General features: G+C 44.2%; 1 protein-coding gene across 5 annotated transcripts in view; it reads left to right on the forward strand.

Annotated features, from left to right (window-relative positions):
• Positions 1–7,659, forward strand: part of PROM1 (prominin 1) — a 117,591-nt gene extending 109,932 nt beyond the window's left edge. For all 5 annotated transcript variants that reach the window (XM_049886459.1, XM_049886458.1, XM_049886461.1 and 2 more), the window contains 2 exons: positions 5,216–5,255; positions 6,458–7,659. In XM_049886459.1, the coding sequence (XP_049742416.1) occupies positions 5,216–5,231 (16 nt within the window). In that variant the 3' untranslated portion in view covers positions 5,232–5,255; positions 6,458–7,659. The remainder of the gene's footprint in view (positions 1–5,215; positions 5,256–6,457) is intronic.
• Positions 7,660–18,034: the final 10,375 nt, after the last annotated feature.

The raw sequence follows: 18,034 nt of genomic DNA on the forward strand, positions 1-18,034 counted from the left end.
GGCAGTGGGTAGCTCTTTATGGAAAAAATTCATTGACCCCGTTATAGAAGATGAGTATCATATATATGTAGGCACTGTTAGGGCTATAGAGGTTCATTGACTACTCTTTCCTTTTCCCCTTGAAAGAACAACGGGTTTTGGTTTAGAGTTAAGAAGTTTGTGCGGGTGTGGATATTTACCAGGTAACTCTGAGCATTGCCTGCCAGGAGTCCTCCTCTGAGGCTCAACTACAAATTCAGACCCACAAGTCCACCAGGGACATGTCTACTCAGAAGGGGTGGAGCCAGGAATCAGCAGCAGATTCTCCTTCTCAGGGCAGGTAGTGTTCTTTGGTCCCCTGACGCGATATCTCAAGTGCAAGGAAGTGAATCGAACATTGGAGGGAGAGGGATCCACCTTGTTTTAGAAGCCCCATGCCCCACATGACAGCCAGTACCTCTTGTGGCCACCCCAAAGGCAGCACTTCAGGGTCCCCACAAGGGCACCCAGTTAAAAGAGTTGCCACATTCAGGGAGGCCCAGAGGTCAGCTTCCTACCAGGTGTTTGCTCCCTCCCAGTCCACCTGCAATTTACCAGTCTGGCGCCATCTTGATCTTAAGTAACGTTGCCTAGCAACACAGCTGACACCCCGCTCGGTGAGGTTTCAGAGGAACAGAGCTGGAAAGCTATCAAAATTTGTCCTTTCAGAGGATAAAGGCTTTACCGAACTTATAAGTTGAGCATTCTAAAAACTTCAGAACTTTTGATTTTTATCGGAGGGAAATGGTGATAAAAAAAAAAAAATAGCTACAGTAAAGTTCCAAGATGGATAATAAGATCCCATTTGCATAGATTGTGAGGGTGAAATGAGGTTACAATGATAAAACAAATGATAAACTATTTATCCTTTTATCATTGTAAATTCTTACTTAAGGGCTTGTTGCTGATGATTACAATCCTGTTTTCCTGTCGTGGTTTTTACCTTGACGTTTCTGATGGACCCACAGGTGATTCAGAATGTAAATGTGACTGTCTAATCTGTTAGCAGAGCCCCAGTGGCGCAGTGGTTAAGAGCTCTTCTGCTAACCAAAAGGTCGGCAGTTCGAACCTATCCTCCACTCCTTGGAAACCCTACGGGGCAGTTCTCCTCTGGTCTATAGGGTCACTATGAGTCGGAATCGATTCAACAGCAGCGGGTTTGGTTTTGAATCTGTTAGCAGGAGTCCCTGGGTGGTGCAAATGGTTTACACGCTTGGTGGCTAACTGAAAGGCTGGAGGTTTGAGCCCACCCAGAGGTGTTTCAGGAGGAAGACCTGGTGATCCACTTTTAAAAAATCAGCCGTTGAAAACCGTATGGAGCACAGTTCTACCCTGACACACATAGGGTCAGAGTCAACTCAACAGCAGCTGGTTTGAATCTGTTAGCCAAATCAGCTCCACTCAGCCTCAATTCACTTACACCCACTGGTCTGTAGATGTCGATGGAGGGGCCCACTTCTGTGCCAAATAAGCCGAATACTTGCCTTTACACATTTCCCCCAGTGTTTACTCCCAAAGATTTCTAGATGCAACTCAGGATAAAACTGTATGGTCAGAGATACAGAGAGGGTACTTGGCTCTATAAGAAAGGACTTCTACAAATCAGGGCACAAATACCTACCAAGTTTAGGGGTGATTTGACCACAAATACTGCTTCATGGTAATTTCCTGGGAAAACTCTGTTAAATGGGAATCACAAAGTGAGTGAAATGGATTGTTGCTTGTGAATAGCAAACTCAGTTTCATATGTTAGGTTTTTTTTCCCCCCTTTTCCTTTCCTCTTTATATCTTAAATACACACAAACTCATGACTTTAATCATGTATGCACAGAAGTATAAAGAACATATATCAAATGGTCTATGGGTTGCTTGTTTGCTTTTTTGTGAAAGAGAAAGTACACGACTTTAATATAAGCCAGATAAGCCTAGATAAGCCTCGATTCTCCTCCCGTGGCTGTGTTTGTGTCCACACGAAGTCTGTGGAGGAAGTGGAGGCATTCTTATCTGGAGAAGCATTGAATGACTGGCTTCTGAACCTCCCACCCCAGCCTTGGATAGATCACTGGAGATCACATGGGTTGTTTCCTTTCTTCCTCTAGGGAATTCTGTTTTTAGCACAGAGATCAAGAAAGAGTTGCTTTGTGCAGGGCCACAAATCTTGAGAGGAGCAGAAACCAGTGTCTGTCCAAACCCAAAAAAGCCCATCAGCATCAAGGCAATTCTGACTCATAGCAACCCTATAGGACAAAGTAGAGCTGCCCCATAGGGTTTCCAAGGCTGTAATCTTTAGGGAAGCAGGCTGCTACATCTTTTTCCCATGGAGTGACTGGTGGGTTCAAACTGCTGACCTTTCGGTTAGTGGCTGAGTGTTTACCACTGTGCTACCAGGTCTCCTCAGTGTCTGTCCAAACCCCTCATAACTGAGGCAGGACCACTGCTCTCCATCATCCTGCTTAACCCTCCCAACAGCTATTTTCATGAGACCCGGGGAAGTGAAAGTCATGCCCAAGGCCACATAGCCAATAAGGGGCTGAGCTGAGATTTAAACAAATCAAGTGAATATTCTTTCTCCCGGTCTCCCCAAGGCCCTGTAGATAGGTGCAAAGAACAAAGAGAAATTTGATCATTTCCCCACTCTTTACTCTGAAGACCCAACAAGAGCTTAATGTTGCCAGAAAGTCTAGTTCCTCTGGAAAGGAGAGAAATCTGATTTTTGTATGAAATTTTCATTTTTAGTGTTAACGAACAATGTTGAGGAAAAAAAAAAAATGCCATGGATGGGGTGGAGTTCAGACAAACTACACCTGCAGATCACCTTCTGCTAGCTCAGCTCTGCTGTGGAGGGTGCTCCCTGCCTGCTGTACTATGGCTTCTCAGGTAGAAGTAGGAGGCATCTGCGAAAGCTACAGTTCTGCAGCTAGACAGAAACAGGTAGACCCCAGGGAGTGCTACAGGAGCAACAGCTGAGCCTCAACCCCTCGTGCTCTAACCACATTGGTCTGGTAGAGGGTCGGTAGAGCCCCTTCCCCTGTGTTTGTGGTTGCAGGTGTTAGGGGGCCAGGCTCTTTCTTCTTCAGCAGGGGCTGCAGAGCTTCCGTGGCAAGGAGGTTCCACCTTCCGTACGGCCTCCAGTCTGTTGGCCCAGGTTGCTCAGAGCCCCATATGAGAGAGGGCTGGAGACTGAAGCCAAACCAAGCCAAAGAATGGGGTGATGAGCATAAGCCATCTGCTCTGGCGAGAGGGGTGTCACAGGTATCATTCACTGGGCTCTTTTATTGAACCGTGCTGGGCACCTAGAAGTTGTAGTTCAGATCCCAAGTCCTCGTGATCTGGAGGAATACGTTCTCCAGAGATAGCCGCATCTGAGGGCCTGCTGTTCCCCTCACATCAGGAGCTCCCAAGATTGTTTGTCATCTCTTGGTTTGTTTTGCTCACGTCCCCTTCTGGGATCCCCAGAGCAATCCCTTTTCTGGGATGTGATGGTGTATATTGCCAGCTGGTCCCACAAGAGAGGCACAGTTGGGTGGGGGAAGAAGAGCCAGCTGGTGCGCCCAGTGTCCAGATGTCTCTCTGCATGAGAAGGCGTGTGCCGATGTGAGCCATGTCGTGTAAGCTACAGGAATCCCCACCACCGGCCCCTTTGTTCCTTAGAAATGATCACCAAAGCGTGCAACCAGAACACCAGGTGCTGACGAATTGATTCCATCTCATGGTGAGAACTGTGCTTTGCAGGGTTTTCAAGGGCCAATTTTTCAGAAGTAGATTGCCAGGCCTTTCTTCTGAGACACCTCTGAGTGGAGTCCAGCCTCCAACCTTTCTGTTAGTAGTTGAGCACTTAACCTTTTGTGCCACCCAGGGACTCCACCAAAGCCTGCAGTCCTTTGTAATGCTCAGTCCCGAGCGGAGTGCTGTGGGTAGTAGGGGAGACTGTGCTAGCCCGACCTGGCAGGCCCTTGGCTGTCTCTTGCCCACTGAACCTCCAAGCACCTTCAGTAATGAACTTGTTCCATTCTTGAGAGCATCAATAAGGGTACAAGATAAAAAGAGATGCACAGGCCAAGCACGTACAGTTTCCAAAGTAAAACCCTTTGGGACCTAAGGAGGAATGCCTTGCCTCGCAGACACTCTGATGTTCTCAGGGCACCTCCTCCCCACAAACCTCCTGTGGTCCTCAAGAGCACTGTGGCTCAGTGGGCGGGGGGACCAGGGCCACCTCGAGGCTCAGAGAACTTGTGATTTGCCCAAAATCATAGTTGGGGAGGGAAGGAACCAGAGTCAGAGTTGAAGCTCACAACTACAGAACTTCCAGGCAGAGTTTACAAGTCTTGTCCGCGCATAGACCTTTCCAGGGGCAGATTAACCAGTAAGCAGCGGTTTGCATTGAGTGAGGTCCACACCAGCTTAATTATATTTATTTGCTAATCTGTGGTGAGCAATCTCATAGGGGTTTCACCACATCTTTGACGCGATGGGAGACAGGTGAATTTGTGCACTGCGGATTGGTGGGAAGGCACATTTGGGCCCGTGCATACCTTTTTTATTGGGTAATCAGGCCCTGGACTCAAGGCCATGATCGTGAAATAATTTCAGAGGACGGCAAGGCTACTCTTTGACGCGATGGGAGACAGGTGAATTTGTGCACTGCGGATTGGTGGGAAGGCACATTTGGGCCTGTGCATACCTTTTTTATTGGGTAATCTGGCCCTGGACTCAAGGCCATGATCGTGAAATAATTTCAGAGGACGGCAAGGCTACTCTTGTTAATCCAGAGAGCTGTTTAGAGGAAATGCACACCTTTTGGTTTCACGCCAGTAGGTGGCATTGTAGCAACGGTTCTGCAGAACTTCCATTTGCTTGTGGCCTCCTGTCCTGTGCCAACTTGCAAAAGCCGAGTTGCAGATTAGTGGCTTGCCTCCTGGTCTGGTTTCTGCTAGCTCAGTGCCCTCTACACATCTTCTTAGTGACTCTCCCTACTGTTAGCCTTGATTGTGAATATTCACGACTCTACTTTTTCTAGTTTGTTTCTGTATATCCTTTCCTTAAAAGCAAAAGAAATGAAAGCTAGAAGAACACAACCTTTTATTTATTGGAAGTAGTCCTCCTGATAGGCTTTCTGAGGCATTCTCAGCACAGAGGTTACAAAAATCACTCTGCAGCTTTGCCTCGGAGGCTTATATTTCTGCTTTCTTTTTTTCAGCACTATGGAACACTGATAGCTGATGTTGAAATTGCTTGAGGTAAGTTAGACGCTTTTATATAAGAGACTTTGTAGCACTAAGAGAATAGTTTTTAGAACACTAAAATACAACTGACATACTGAATATATGGAAACCCTGATGGCGTAGTGGTTAAGAGCTACATCTGCTAACCAAAAGGTCGGCAGTTCGAATCCACCAGGGGCTCTTTGGAACCTCTATAGGGCAGGTCTACTCTGTCTTATAGGGTCACTATGAGTCAGAATCAACTCGACGGCAATGGGTTTGGTTTGGTTTTTGGTTAATATATACATAGTCCTTGGAGAAGGCCATCATGCTTGGTAAAGTAGAGAGTCATAAAAAAAAGAGGAGGACCTTCAACGAGATGGATTGACACAGTGGCTGCAATAATGGACTCAAGAGTAGCAATGATTCTGATGGCACAGGACCAGGCAGTGTTTCTTTCTGTTGTGCATAGGATTGCTATGAGTCAGAACCGACTCGAAGCCACCTAACAACAACAATATACACATGATGACTATTTATAGATATATGGATATACATATACATAGAGATATAGATATATATACGGAAACCCTGGTGGTGTAGTGGTTAAGAGCTACAAGTACTAACCAAAAGGTCAACAGTTTGAATCTACCAGGTGCTCCTTGAAAACCGTATGGGGCGGTTCTACTCTGTCCTATAGGGTCGCTATGAGTTGGAATCAACTCGACGGCAACAGGTTTGGTTTTGGTTATATATATATATATATATACACACACACACTAAATATAGTGTGAGCATATATATGCTAGATATATATTTATAGTGCTGGTGTGTAAATGCGTATACACTCACTAAACAGCGTGTGTGTATATAAGTATGTATACATACACACATGTACATATATTATGGCAAAATATAAGATCTGAAAACCAACTGTGTGCCTTGGTTATTAAAAACTAGAAGGTTTTTATACATTTGTATATTAAAAAGTTTTTTGCCACAAACATATTTATAATAAGTGATAATACAAAACAATATTTCAGAAATGAAAATTACAATGATGTAACACAAGTGAGGTCAAGCCAAGAAATTTGCCTCTTGGACAAAATCTGTCTTTTCCCTAGTCGTTGGCTCCTGGCGTAGACCATTTTAGGATCCTGCATTCCGGGTTTTCTCTCTAATAATCGTTTTAATAATTCAAAGCCAGTTTCTGAAGTTTTGTATGACTTTCATTTTAGCATCAAGACACCCAAAGTGGAAGGATCACAGACTTTTGGTAGTTTCTGGGCCAAAGAGCACTTTCCAAATCCTGGAGGACCTCTGGTGGCTGACCCAGCAACTCCAACAGGCACGAGGAGACACCTTTGGAAATGACGCCGCTCATCACGCCGCTCACCTCTGGGTAGTGCTTTGTTAGGAACGAACACACTCCAAGAGCCCTAGTGTCCAGGTCAAGGAAAATTCCAGCACCGCTGCACCCCACCCTCATTTTTTGTGTTATTTTATGTGTGTGTGTGTTTTTTTACTTTTTTACACTGGGTTGGTTTCTCTTTTGACACTACAACGTATGGGGTTTTCCCATTTGATGCATTTATGCGTCAAACAGCTCTTCAGATGTCATGGCTCAGCTTTTAACATACTGTTGTCTGAGGTGTGGGTTCCACATATACCAGTTTACAGGAAAGATGCCTTTGGTGTCTGTAAATTTTGTATTTCTCTGTTAGCACGCACAACCGAAGTGTTTTAAACAAATGAGCATTGATGATTTACTTCCTAAGTGAGCTTACCACCAGGTCAGCGTTGACTTTTTTGCTGCTGCTGAAAATAATCTATATGCACTAAAAAAAAAAAAAAAATGTGAAAACTACAGCAAATCCTTTCCCTCCAGTGACTTACTTTTTCAATAACTTATGTTCAGTTTGGAAATAGAATGCAAAGCCAGTCACAGAGAGACCTGCTTGATTCTATCTAGCAAATGAAAAGCACAGCGAGAGAGAAAGAGAGATCCTGAAATAAAGTCATGCTGTTCATTAGAAACTGGTAGTTATTTTAACAGATGCCAATTATAGCGTGTGCATAAGAGAATTTTCTGATTTATAAGCCTACCATTAATTGGAGTGCTGCTGGATAATTTGAAAACAAGTGTTGCTGGGGATTTTAAAATGAAATAGGAGAAGATTCTGTCAGGACTCTTAGATCTGAAATCTAACGTGAATGAAACCTTTGAACTTGGTCCTTAAAAACACATGAAAGTACAAAATAAATACCTGTTTACTCTGAGATTTTTCCCTTGGCTTTGCCATTATTGAAAGTGATCAGAATGAAAAATCTCATTGAATAAAATGTATCACCTATTAATGAATTTTAAAATGTAGATTTTTCACCAGGTCTTTTCAGGGGCAAATTACTGCTCTGATTTATTTCAATAAAAAGGAACTTGGAAAGCATGATCTATCTGTTGCTTCCTTCGTAGACCCAGAGACTGTCAAATTTCAGATGATGAAATTTGGGTTTCCGTTATATGTTTATTCCATATCCACATCGTTAAGGTGCCATATACAGAGTCCCTGGGTGGTACACATGGTTAACATGCTTGGCTTAAAGGCTGGAGGTTCAAGTCTGCCCGGAGGCACCTGGGAAGAAAGGCCTGGTGATCTACTACCAAAAAATCAGCCACTGACAACCCTATGGAGCGCAGTTCCATTCTGACACACACGGGGTCGCCATGAGTTGGAATCTACTCAACGGTAACTGGTTTTCTAATATGGATGTAATACAAGGTTACAACCAACATCCTTCCTCAGAGAAGGCTATTGACTCAGTCTGATTCATTCTGTCCAAAGAAAAGTCTCGAACCTCACTTTTTAGGATCTGAAGTCACCACCACTTAGGGAACGATCCCAGTGGCTTGGCCAATATACACACTTCAATCCCTATGACAGGCAAACTTTGATGTACTTTTAACGTATGTAAGGAGCCCTGGTGGTGCAGTGGTTAAGTGCTCAGCTGCGAACCAAAAGGTTGGCAGTTTGAACTGACCAGACTCCACTGGAGAAAGATGTGGCAATTTGCTTCCATAAAGATAGTTGTTGTTAGGTGCCATTGAGTCGGTTTTGAGTCATAGCGACCCCTATGTACAACAGAACAAAATGCTATCTAGTCCTGCGCCATCCTCACAGTCAGTCATTGCTATGTTTTAGCTCTTCATTGCAGCCACTGTGTCAGTCCATCTCATTGAGGGTCTTCCTCTCTCTCTCTCTGACCCTCTACCAAGCATGATGTCCATCTCCAGGGACTGGTCTCTCCTGATAATGTGTCCAAAGTACGTGAGACGTAGTCTCGCCATCCTTGCTTCTAAGGGACATTCTGGTTGTACTTCTTCCAAGACAGATGTGTTCCTTCTTCTGGCAGTCCATGAAATATTCAATATTCTTCACCAACACAATAATTCAAAGGCATCAGTTCTTCAGTCTTGCTTATTCGCTGTCCAGCTTTCCCATGCATATGAGGCAATTGAAAATACCGTGGCTTGAGTCAGGCCCACCTTAGTCCTCAAAGTGACATCTTTGCTTTTTAACACTTGAAAGACATCTTTTGCAGCAGATTTGTCCAATGCAATGCGTTGTTTGATTTCTTGACTGCTGCTTCCATGGGCATTGATTGTGAACCCAAGTAAAACAAAATCCTTGACAACTTCAGTATTTTCTCCACTTACCGTGATGTTTATTGGTCCAGTTGTGAGGATTTTCATTTTCTTTATGTTGAGGTGTAATCCATACTGAAGACTGTAGTCTTTTATCTACATCAGCAAGTGCTTCAAATCCTCTTCACTTTCAGCAAGGAAGGTCGTGTCACCAGCATATCGTAGGTTGTTAATGAGTCTTGTTCCAATCTTGATGCCACATTCTTCTTCATATAGTCCAGCTTCTCAGATTATTTGCTTAGCATACAGATTGAGTAAGTGTGATGAAAGGACACAACCCTGATGCATACCTTTGCTGATTTTAAACCATGCAGTATCCACTTGTTCTGTTCTAATGACTGTCTCTTGGTCTATGTACAGGTTCCTCATGAGCACAATTAAGTCTTCTGGCATTCCCATTCTTCACAATGTTATCCATAACTTGTTATGATCCACACAGTTGAATGCCTTTGCATTCCAAGGCTGTAAAAATCACTCTGTGTAATTACTCTATGAGGCAGTTCCACTCTGTCCTCTAGGGTTGTTATGAGTCAGAATTGACTCAATGGCAATGGATTTTTTTTGTAGCATGTATGTGCAAATTTTTGTTAAACTATACATGAGAGGCTTGCAGTTTGAACAAATTAAGCTCTGTGTTCACTGAGGAAAATCATCCCTTCACTTGACATTTCTTAAACCTAATTTTCATATTCTGTAACTTTAAAATTCAAATTATTTAAGCCAACTGAATTTAATACTCTAAAGCTTAACTCTGGCGACTTAGTTATTTCTCAGTGTTTCCCGGTGTCAAATACACAAGTGGCAAGAGATTAGATCTGAAAGTTCTCATGGTTCTTAAAAACTAAGCTTTTTGTCAATCCCACAGAACACTCACATGTCAGTGCACACATTTTCTCTACCCTCGTCTTTACAAATACTTTTTACTTACTTATTTTTTATTGTGCTTTAGGTGAAAGTTTACATAGCAAGTTAGTTTCTCATTAAACAGTTAATATACAAATTGTTTTGTGACATTGGTTGCCAACCCCGAGGCATGTCAACACTCTCTCGTCTTGACCTTGGGTTCCCCATTTCCATTCACCCAGCTTTCTTGGCCCCTCCTGCCTTCTTGTCCCCGGGCTGGTGTGCCCATTTAGTCTGGTATACATGGTTGAACTATGTACATTATTGCTTGTTTTATAGGACTTTCTAATCGTTGGCTGAAGGATGAACCTCAGGAGTGACTTCAGTATTGAATTAGAAGGGTGTCTGGGGCCCGTATTCTCAGGGTTTTTCCAGTGTCTGTCAGACCTGTAAGTCTGGTCTTTTTTTTTTTTTTTTTTAGGTTTGAATTTTGTTCTACACTTTTCTCCAGCTCTGTTCGGGACCCTCTACTGTGATCCCTGTCCGAGCAGTCAGTAGTAGCTGGCCACAATCTAGGTGTACTGGGCTCAGCCTGGTGGAGGCTGTGGTAATTGCGGTACAGTACTCCTTCGGACTAATCTTTCCTTTGTGTCTATGGTTTTCTTCATTCTCCCTTGCTCCAGACATTTATCTTAGATGGCCGTTCGCACGCTTTTAAGAACCCAGAATCTACTCGCCCATGTAGGCTGTGGAACATTGTCTTTATAAACTACGTTATGCCAATTGAGCTAGATGTCCCCTGAGACCATAGTCCCCAGCCCTCATCCCAGTAACTCGGTCCCTCAGGGAGTTTGGGTGTGCTTGTAAACACAAATAATTTTCTTGAAAGCATTCTCAACCCATCTGTACCTCCACTTTCTCACCTCCATTTGTTTTTCAGCCTGCTGAGATCCAGCTTCTGCCCCCTTCACTCCTTTAAGAAGGACTTTTGTCAAAGTCACTAATGTCTGCTTTCTTGATAACGTTAACAAGACTGTTCTGTCCTCACAGACCTCTTGGTAGCTTTTGACTTTGTTGACCACTCCCTCTTTTCAAAGATCTCCTTTTAATGCTCCCAAAGAAGCCCTCTCTCCTTAGTCTTCTTGGGGCATGGCTTTCTCTTCCTTAGTCCACCTGTGCTCGTCACCTGTCCTTAACTTGTATTGGTGTCCCCTGGTTCCCTCCTGTCTACCTTCTCACCTTCTCCCTGGGTGACTTCATTCACTCTCATAGTTCCACTGGCCCCCTCTGTTCTCATGACTTTTTGTCTCTAACCACAATATAAAACCACTTGTCATCAATGCAGTTCCCATTCATGGCAACCACGCGTGTGTCAATCGAACTGTGTTCCATGGGTTTTCAATGACTGATTTTTTGGAAGTAGATCATCAGGCCTTTCTTCTGAGGTACCTCTGGGTGAACTCAAACCTCCAACCTTTTCGTTAACAGCTGAGTGCTTTAACCATTTGAACCACCCACGGACTCCCTAGTAACCATAAACCCAACCCAGTGCTTTAGAAAACCATGTGCCCACTGCATCCCTCCACCTGGGTGTCCCACAGATACTTCAAAGAGACTTAAACCAGAGACCAACAAACCTTTTCAGTAAAACCCAGTGCCGTCGAAGGACCAGACAATATTTTAGGCTTTGTAGGCCATATCGTCTCTGCTACAGCTACTGAAATATCTGAGTCTTGTTCTTAGGGTGAAAGCAGGCATAGACCATAGTTAAGTGAATGGAAACAGTTATGTTCCAGTACAACTTTACAAAGTCAGTTTTGGCCCATGGACCATAGTTTACCATCCCCCGCCTTAAATTAAAGGTCCCTAGGTGGTGCAAATGGTTTGCACTCAGACTGCTAACCCAGCAGTGCTGTAGAAGGCCTGACAATCTGCTTCCACAAAGATTACTGCCAAGAAAACCCTGTGAAGCAGTTCAACTCTTTCACATGGAACTGCTATGAATCAGAATCCGCTTGACAGCACCCAACAATACAAAACCCTTATTATTATTATTAACTTCAGAGTCTTTTCTATTTCCTCGGTCATCTCACAAGACTTAGGCTTGGTTAGTTGGCATCCTTTGGGTTAACTAAACCCATTGTCCCCCAAGATGGGGACTTCTGAGGGGCAAGAGATAGCCCTGAGGAAACCCAGGCCACAAGCTATGCATCTCTTTCCAGAGCTCCTCTGTCACAACTTGGCAGATCCCACATTTTCACAAAGAAAGCTGTTTGTTACCTTACAAGGCTCAATTATAGTGGAAGGTCCCTGCAGTTGGGAAAATGCAAAACCCCAAATGTGTGTGTAGTGCTTGTCTGTGCAACACCAGCAAAGCTACTGAAGCACCCTGCTCTACATGTACTAAGGTAACCTGTCCCCTTTGCTTGTCGTGGGGAAGGCCAGGTGGCTGCTAAACTCTTGCCAAGGACTACACGTCCAAGGTCTGTGTGTGAATGTTTTCCTTATATGGTCATGATTGGGGCTTCATTGCCTAGGCTGGTTGGGGCTTCATTGCATAGGCTGATTGGGATCTCATTGCACAGGCTGATTGGAGCCTCACTGCACAGGTTGATTGGGGCCTCACTGCACAGGTTGATTGGGGCCTCACTGCACAGGTTGATTGGGGCCTCACTGCATAGGCTGGTTGGGGTCTCATTGCATAGGATGATTGGGACTTCATTGCACAGGCATGATTGATTGAACCATGCCCGCCCTTAGGTCAGCTGATATCGTGCCTCAAGGTGGTCTTTCTGGCCTGGCTAGCCCCCACCCCGACTCATTTGCAAAAACCCTCAGGTCTTGTCTGGAGATCTTAGATAATGACACCTCAATTACTCAGGAAATTCTAAGGGTTATCACTCAGAAATCAAGGGCAAAGGCCACATGACTTTATGTAAGGTAATTCTTTACCTCACACTATGCTATGCCAGGAGAAGAAAAAAACCTAGATGTCCTGATAAATATCTATTTGATAACATCAGAAAACAGATTTGCCTTTTTCTGAAAGCGCCAAGACAGCAGGGCCTGCTCTTCAGCACTCTGCCAGAGCTGGTTTGGTGTTTGCTGCTCTGGGCTGAGGGTTTCCTGTGGAATCAAATTCTCAGGCCCCACCCCAGACCTACTGAAGCGTACCCTCTGGAATGGGGCCCACAGATGTTTGTCAATCTTCTCAGGTGATTCTGATGCACCATAGGGTTTGCCAAGCAATATTTTAAATCATCCTAGAGGGAAAGGTCCTGATCCATTTAAGAAATTGTTTTTGCCCAAGCAAAATGGTTAGGCCAGATTGTAAACTACAAAGGCCAGGCTGAGCAATCTGTGGTTATATTAACTGCTGCACGAGAGAAGGGAGCAGGTGAAGCCAGTTTTGAGAGTGTTTTCAGCCTCAAAGTAGGGGTGGGGGTGTTTTATAGGCCTAACAAGTGAGCCCTCCAGTGTACCCATCAGTTTGAAATGCCCATCTCCACTCCCTCCTTCCCTGCATAGAAACTCCTGCCCACCACCGTTCCCCTAGGTCAGAATCAGCAAGTCACCACTTCTTTGCCCTCCTCCTATAGGGTCACTATGAGTCGGAATCGACTCGACGGCAACAGGTTGTTTTTTTGGTTGGTTATATCGTTAAAGAGCCTCTGGTGGTGCAGTGATGAAAGTGCTCGCCTGCTAACTGAAAGTTCAGCGGTAGAACCCATCAGCCACTCCACGGGAGAAAGATGTGGCAGTCTGCTTCCGTAAAGTTTTCCAGCCTCAGAAACTCTATGGAGCAGTTCTATATGTCACTGTCCTATATGGTCACTATGAGTCGGAATTGACAGCAATGGGTTTCATTTTCGGGTTTATTTTGTGATAAGCTTTTTAAATTGGATTAATGACATCTCCAAGGAGACTTATTGAATTAATAAAAAAATTTATATATTAAATTGATATACATTATTATATAATGGACTTTTGTGGGTTTGGTTTTATGTTGTTAAGGAGTCCTGGTGGTACAACGGTTAAGCACATGGCTGTTAAGCAAAAGGTTGGCAGTTCAAACTCATCCAGCAGCTCTGTGGGAGAAAGACCAGGTGATCAGCCCCCATAAATATTAAACAAACAACAACCACCAATAAATAAATAAATAAACAGCCTAGAACACTATGGAGAAGTTATATTCTGTCACGTGGGGCTGTTACGAGTCAAAACGTTGCTGTTGCATTGAGTCAGCATCGACTCATAGCAACCCATTGTACAATAGACTGAACCGTTGCCTGGTCCGACAACACCTTCACTATCATCGGTAAGCTTGAGCCCATTGTTTCTGCCACTGTGTAGTTTGATTTTTTTTTTTTTCTTTTTCTCCAACCTAGGGGCTTATCTTCCAGCATTATATCAGACAGTATTCTGTGGTGATCCATAGGTACTCATTGGATAATTTTCAGAAGTAGACCGCCAGGCCTTTCTTCCTAGTCTTAGTTCTCCTCTATAGCAGCTTCTATTTTATTGCTCCCTCTCTCCCCAACAAGGTCTCAACACTTGTGCACAAGGAAGGCCAATGTCTTAAATTTCTTTGTATTTCCTACCATACTTTAGAGGCAGGACGGACTGACGTTGGACTCAAAAGACCTCAGCTAAAATGTGGGTCTCATTTGAGTAGGCAACACAAGCTCCCTGAGCCTCATTTCCCCCTCTGTAAAATGGGAACAGGGCTGCACCAATCTCGTTGGGTTGATATGATGAAAAACATGATGCCCAGCACAGAATAGGGCTTAATAAATAGTAGGTAATAATTTTTTTTTTTTAATAAATAGATTACTTGCCCATAGTAGGTGTTCAATAAATAGCAGATCACAGCACTCTGTGAGGCAGTGAACACCTTGTGAGTGGAGGGTTGAAGCAAAGGCTGGCCAGCCTTTCAATGAGTTGCCATGAAGAGGTGTTGCCATTCAACTTAAAAGAAAAAGAAAAGCCTTTTTATCTTTTCAACAAATAGTCTTGGAACAACAAGATAGCTATAGGAAAAAAAAAAATCTACCATTAGCCTCACGTGATATGTGAAAATTAATTGGAAATGGATGATAGACCTAAATGTAAAGGATGTTTCCTCCCCAGTTGCTGGTGTGTTACCTTTCCCTCCCTGGCCATATAGTCTGTTTGTCCTAATCTAGTGGCCACTCTCTCTCCCAATGTCTATCAATGACCCATGCATACCCAGACTTTCTGTCCAGTTGTATGAGGGGCCATGGGGCTGGTGCACAAGAGTTAAACTTGCAATGTGCAATGATAACACCTACTGCTCCCCCAGTGGGTCACCACAAGAATGCTTTGTTGTTGTCATTGTTAGCTGCTGTTGAGTAGGCTCTCGACTCACAGCGACCCCATGCATAATGGAGGAACTAAACTCTGCCTGGTCCCGTATCACCCCCACAATCAATGGCAGGTTGGACCGTTGTGATTCATACGGATTATATAGGCTGGTTTTCAGAAGTAGATTGCCAGGCCTTTCTTTCTAGCTCATCTTGGTCTGGAAACACCACTGAAACCTGTTCAGTAGCGTATCTACATGCAAGCCACTACTGACAGATGGGCGGTGGTTGGACATGAGGTGCATCGGCTGGGAATAGAACTCAGGTCTCCCACATGGAAGGAGAGGTTTACCCCTGAACCACCACTGCCCTCCAAGTACGCTTTAGGATCCACAGATTACACCAGCTGGTCATAATCCTCATGGTGTGTGACCTTTCATATCCAGTAACTCAAACCAAGTGGTGGTAGAAGCTACAGATGAGAGTCACCCCCTCTCCGTGGTCACCGATGAAGCAATCTGATGATGAAACTGGTCAGGCATCCCAAGCACGAGGGTCAGTAGAAAAACAAACACACAAACAATTGAACAGTGGCTGGGGATTGTTAGGGTGCGATCACAGTACAGAGAGCCATCTCCCAGTCCCTCTACTACTTCTTTCTTAATTTTCTCCAAGCGACTACCCCAGAGGGGTTGTTTCTTCTGAGAACCAGCTACATTTAGCGCTCACGCTGTCTGCCTAAGATGTGTAATCCACAATGCTGACAGCATCATCTATCCAACCATCTGTTTTATTCAGGTCTTTTTCAATCTAAAAGTTCGTTCGTTACACCTTTTGATGATGCCATCAACTGGAGAATGATAATGGGCATGATTGAATGACATGTCCCTAAGCCAACTGATGTGAACAGCCCACTGTGAAAAGCATAGCATGATCTAACAGAGATTCAGATATCAAAAAACGTGGCAGATCTTGGTCTCAAGTACTACTGTGGTGTGACCAGAACCTGCCATTTTCACAATAATGGGCACTAGTTTTTTTTATTGGAAAAAAAAAAAAAGAATTTTTTTTATTAGAAGCCAATAGCAGCCACAAGGTGGCGAAAGAGGATCAATGTAGTCTGCTTGCCAAAAATGGACAGGCCCACTCTTAGAGCTAGGGATCCTTGCTCATTATCAGGCAGATCAACTGCTGACAGTTATCACAGTCCTGGTAGGCCATTTCTGTCCTCTTGGCATACAGATAGAGGCCCACCTTTTGAGACCATTGAGTTTTGGTGGCAGGATTACTATGTCCAGTCCAATAATGGAATGAGGTAGCAATGCTGGCCACCTGGGCTGTACTGGCCCCAAGCAGCAACATTGTTGCATTCAGTCTCATTTGAGTATGGACCCTTCCCATAGGCACCCACGTAGTATACAAAAATGTCTTGTCAGACTGCAGCAGTGGCTTTCCAGAGCTTGCACCCATACAGATATGTGTCTTTAATATACCAGTAAATACTACTGCTATCCATTGTCACTGAGTTGATTCTGACTCATAGAAACACTATAGGACAGAGTAGAACTGCCCAGTAGGGTTTCCAAGGAGTGGCTGGTGGATTCAAACTGTCTACCTTTTGGCTAGCAGCTGAGCTCTTAACCACTGTGCCACCATGACTCCACCCAGATATTCAACCAACTAGCTAGGTTGCTAGCCACAGCCCAAGAGTAGGTGAAAAAGGACATACCTAGTCCTTAGGAGTATTATTTAAGGCAAAAGCAATGGCTTTCAATTTAGCTCATTGGGCTAACTGGCCCCCACTATAGTAGGTCTTTGAGACTGTCATTGGGGTTAGATGGCTGCTGCTGCCCAGTGGACACCATCAGCTTTTAAATGGACTGGGCCTTCAGTAAACCAAGCCCAATCATCCTCAGGGACTTCCTAGGATTGTAATCTTGAGGTATCCAAAGCTGCTCATGTGAGTAATCAAGGGTAGTACAGTAGGCCCCTGAAGATGTGGCCTCAACTTTCTTGTGTCAAGAGGACTTGTCTGTAGGACTTGATTTGTCACTCTGCAATACACTGTTCCCATTTAGTATGAGAAGTCTGTTTGCCTTTCTAACTCTGTCATTAGCACCTGAGTGGACCTAATTCAAGATGAAAATATCTGGATACAATATTACCTTGCAGTCCTTCCTAGGGAACTTGGTCTCCACGAATGCCCATAACATGTCAGTAGCTCTTTATCAAATAAAGCATAGCAGGTAGCTATGTCAGGAAGAGTTTGGCACCTCAAGGGGTGCTTTGGGCAGAGGGTCCTTCCCTCCCCCACCCCAGAGACTCCACTCAGCATAATTATCAGTAACAGATACCTGTAGCTCAAAAGGGTTCTTGAGATTGGGTACCAAAAACCAAAAAAAACAACCAAACAAACCCATTGCTGTTGAGTCAATTCCAACTCATAGCAGCCCTATAGGACAGAGTAGAACTGCCCCACAGAGTTTCCAAGGAGGGCCTGGTGAATTCGGACTGCCAACTTTTGGTTAGCGGCTATAGCTCTTAACCACTACGCCGCCAGATTGAGTAGGGCTGCTAAAACAACCTGTTGTACAGCCTCTAGAGCACCTGCTGCTGAGGTCCCAGAGAAATTAGGCTAATTTTTTGGTCAGCTTATACAGAGGGCTCAATAACATAGTTGCAGGAGACTATATTGGGTCCAATCCCAGAACAGTTCAATTAAGTGCTGGGCTTCTTTACAATGTTAGGGATCAATCTTTGAGCATCAAAGAGCTCCAAAGAATTGATGTGGGCGACTGGTCCCTGTGTTTTACCAGGTTCAATGAGCTGCCTCTGGACTTTCATATGAGTCAGGGGCCTATTCATCAATGCAGTGGAATCAAGTCACCTCGTGAAAGGAGATAGGCTTGTTCCATGTTGTGGCAAATAATAGGAGAATTCAAGTA

The sequence above is a fragment of the Elephas maximus genome, chromosome 5 (genome assembly GCF_024166365.1).
Source record: "Elephas maximus indicus isolate mEleMax1 chromosome 5, mEleMax1 primary haplotype, whole genome shotgun sequence".
Taxonomy (NCBI): domain Eukaryota; kingdom Metazoa; phylum Chordata; class Mammalia; order Proboscidea; family Elephantidae; genus Elephas; species Elephas maximus.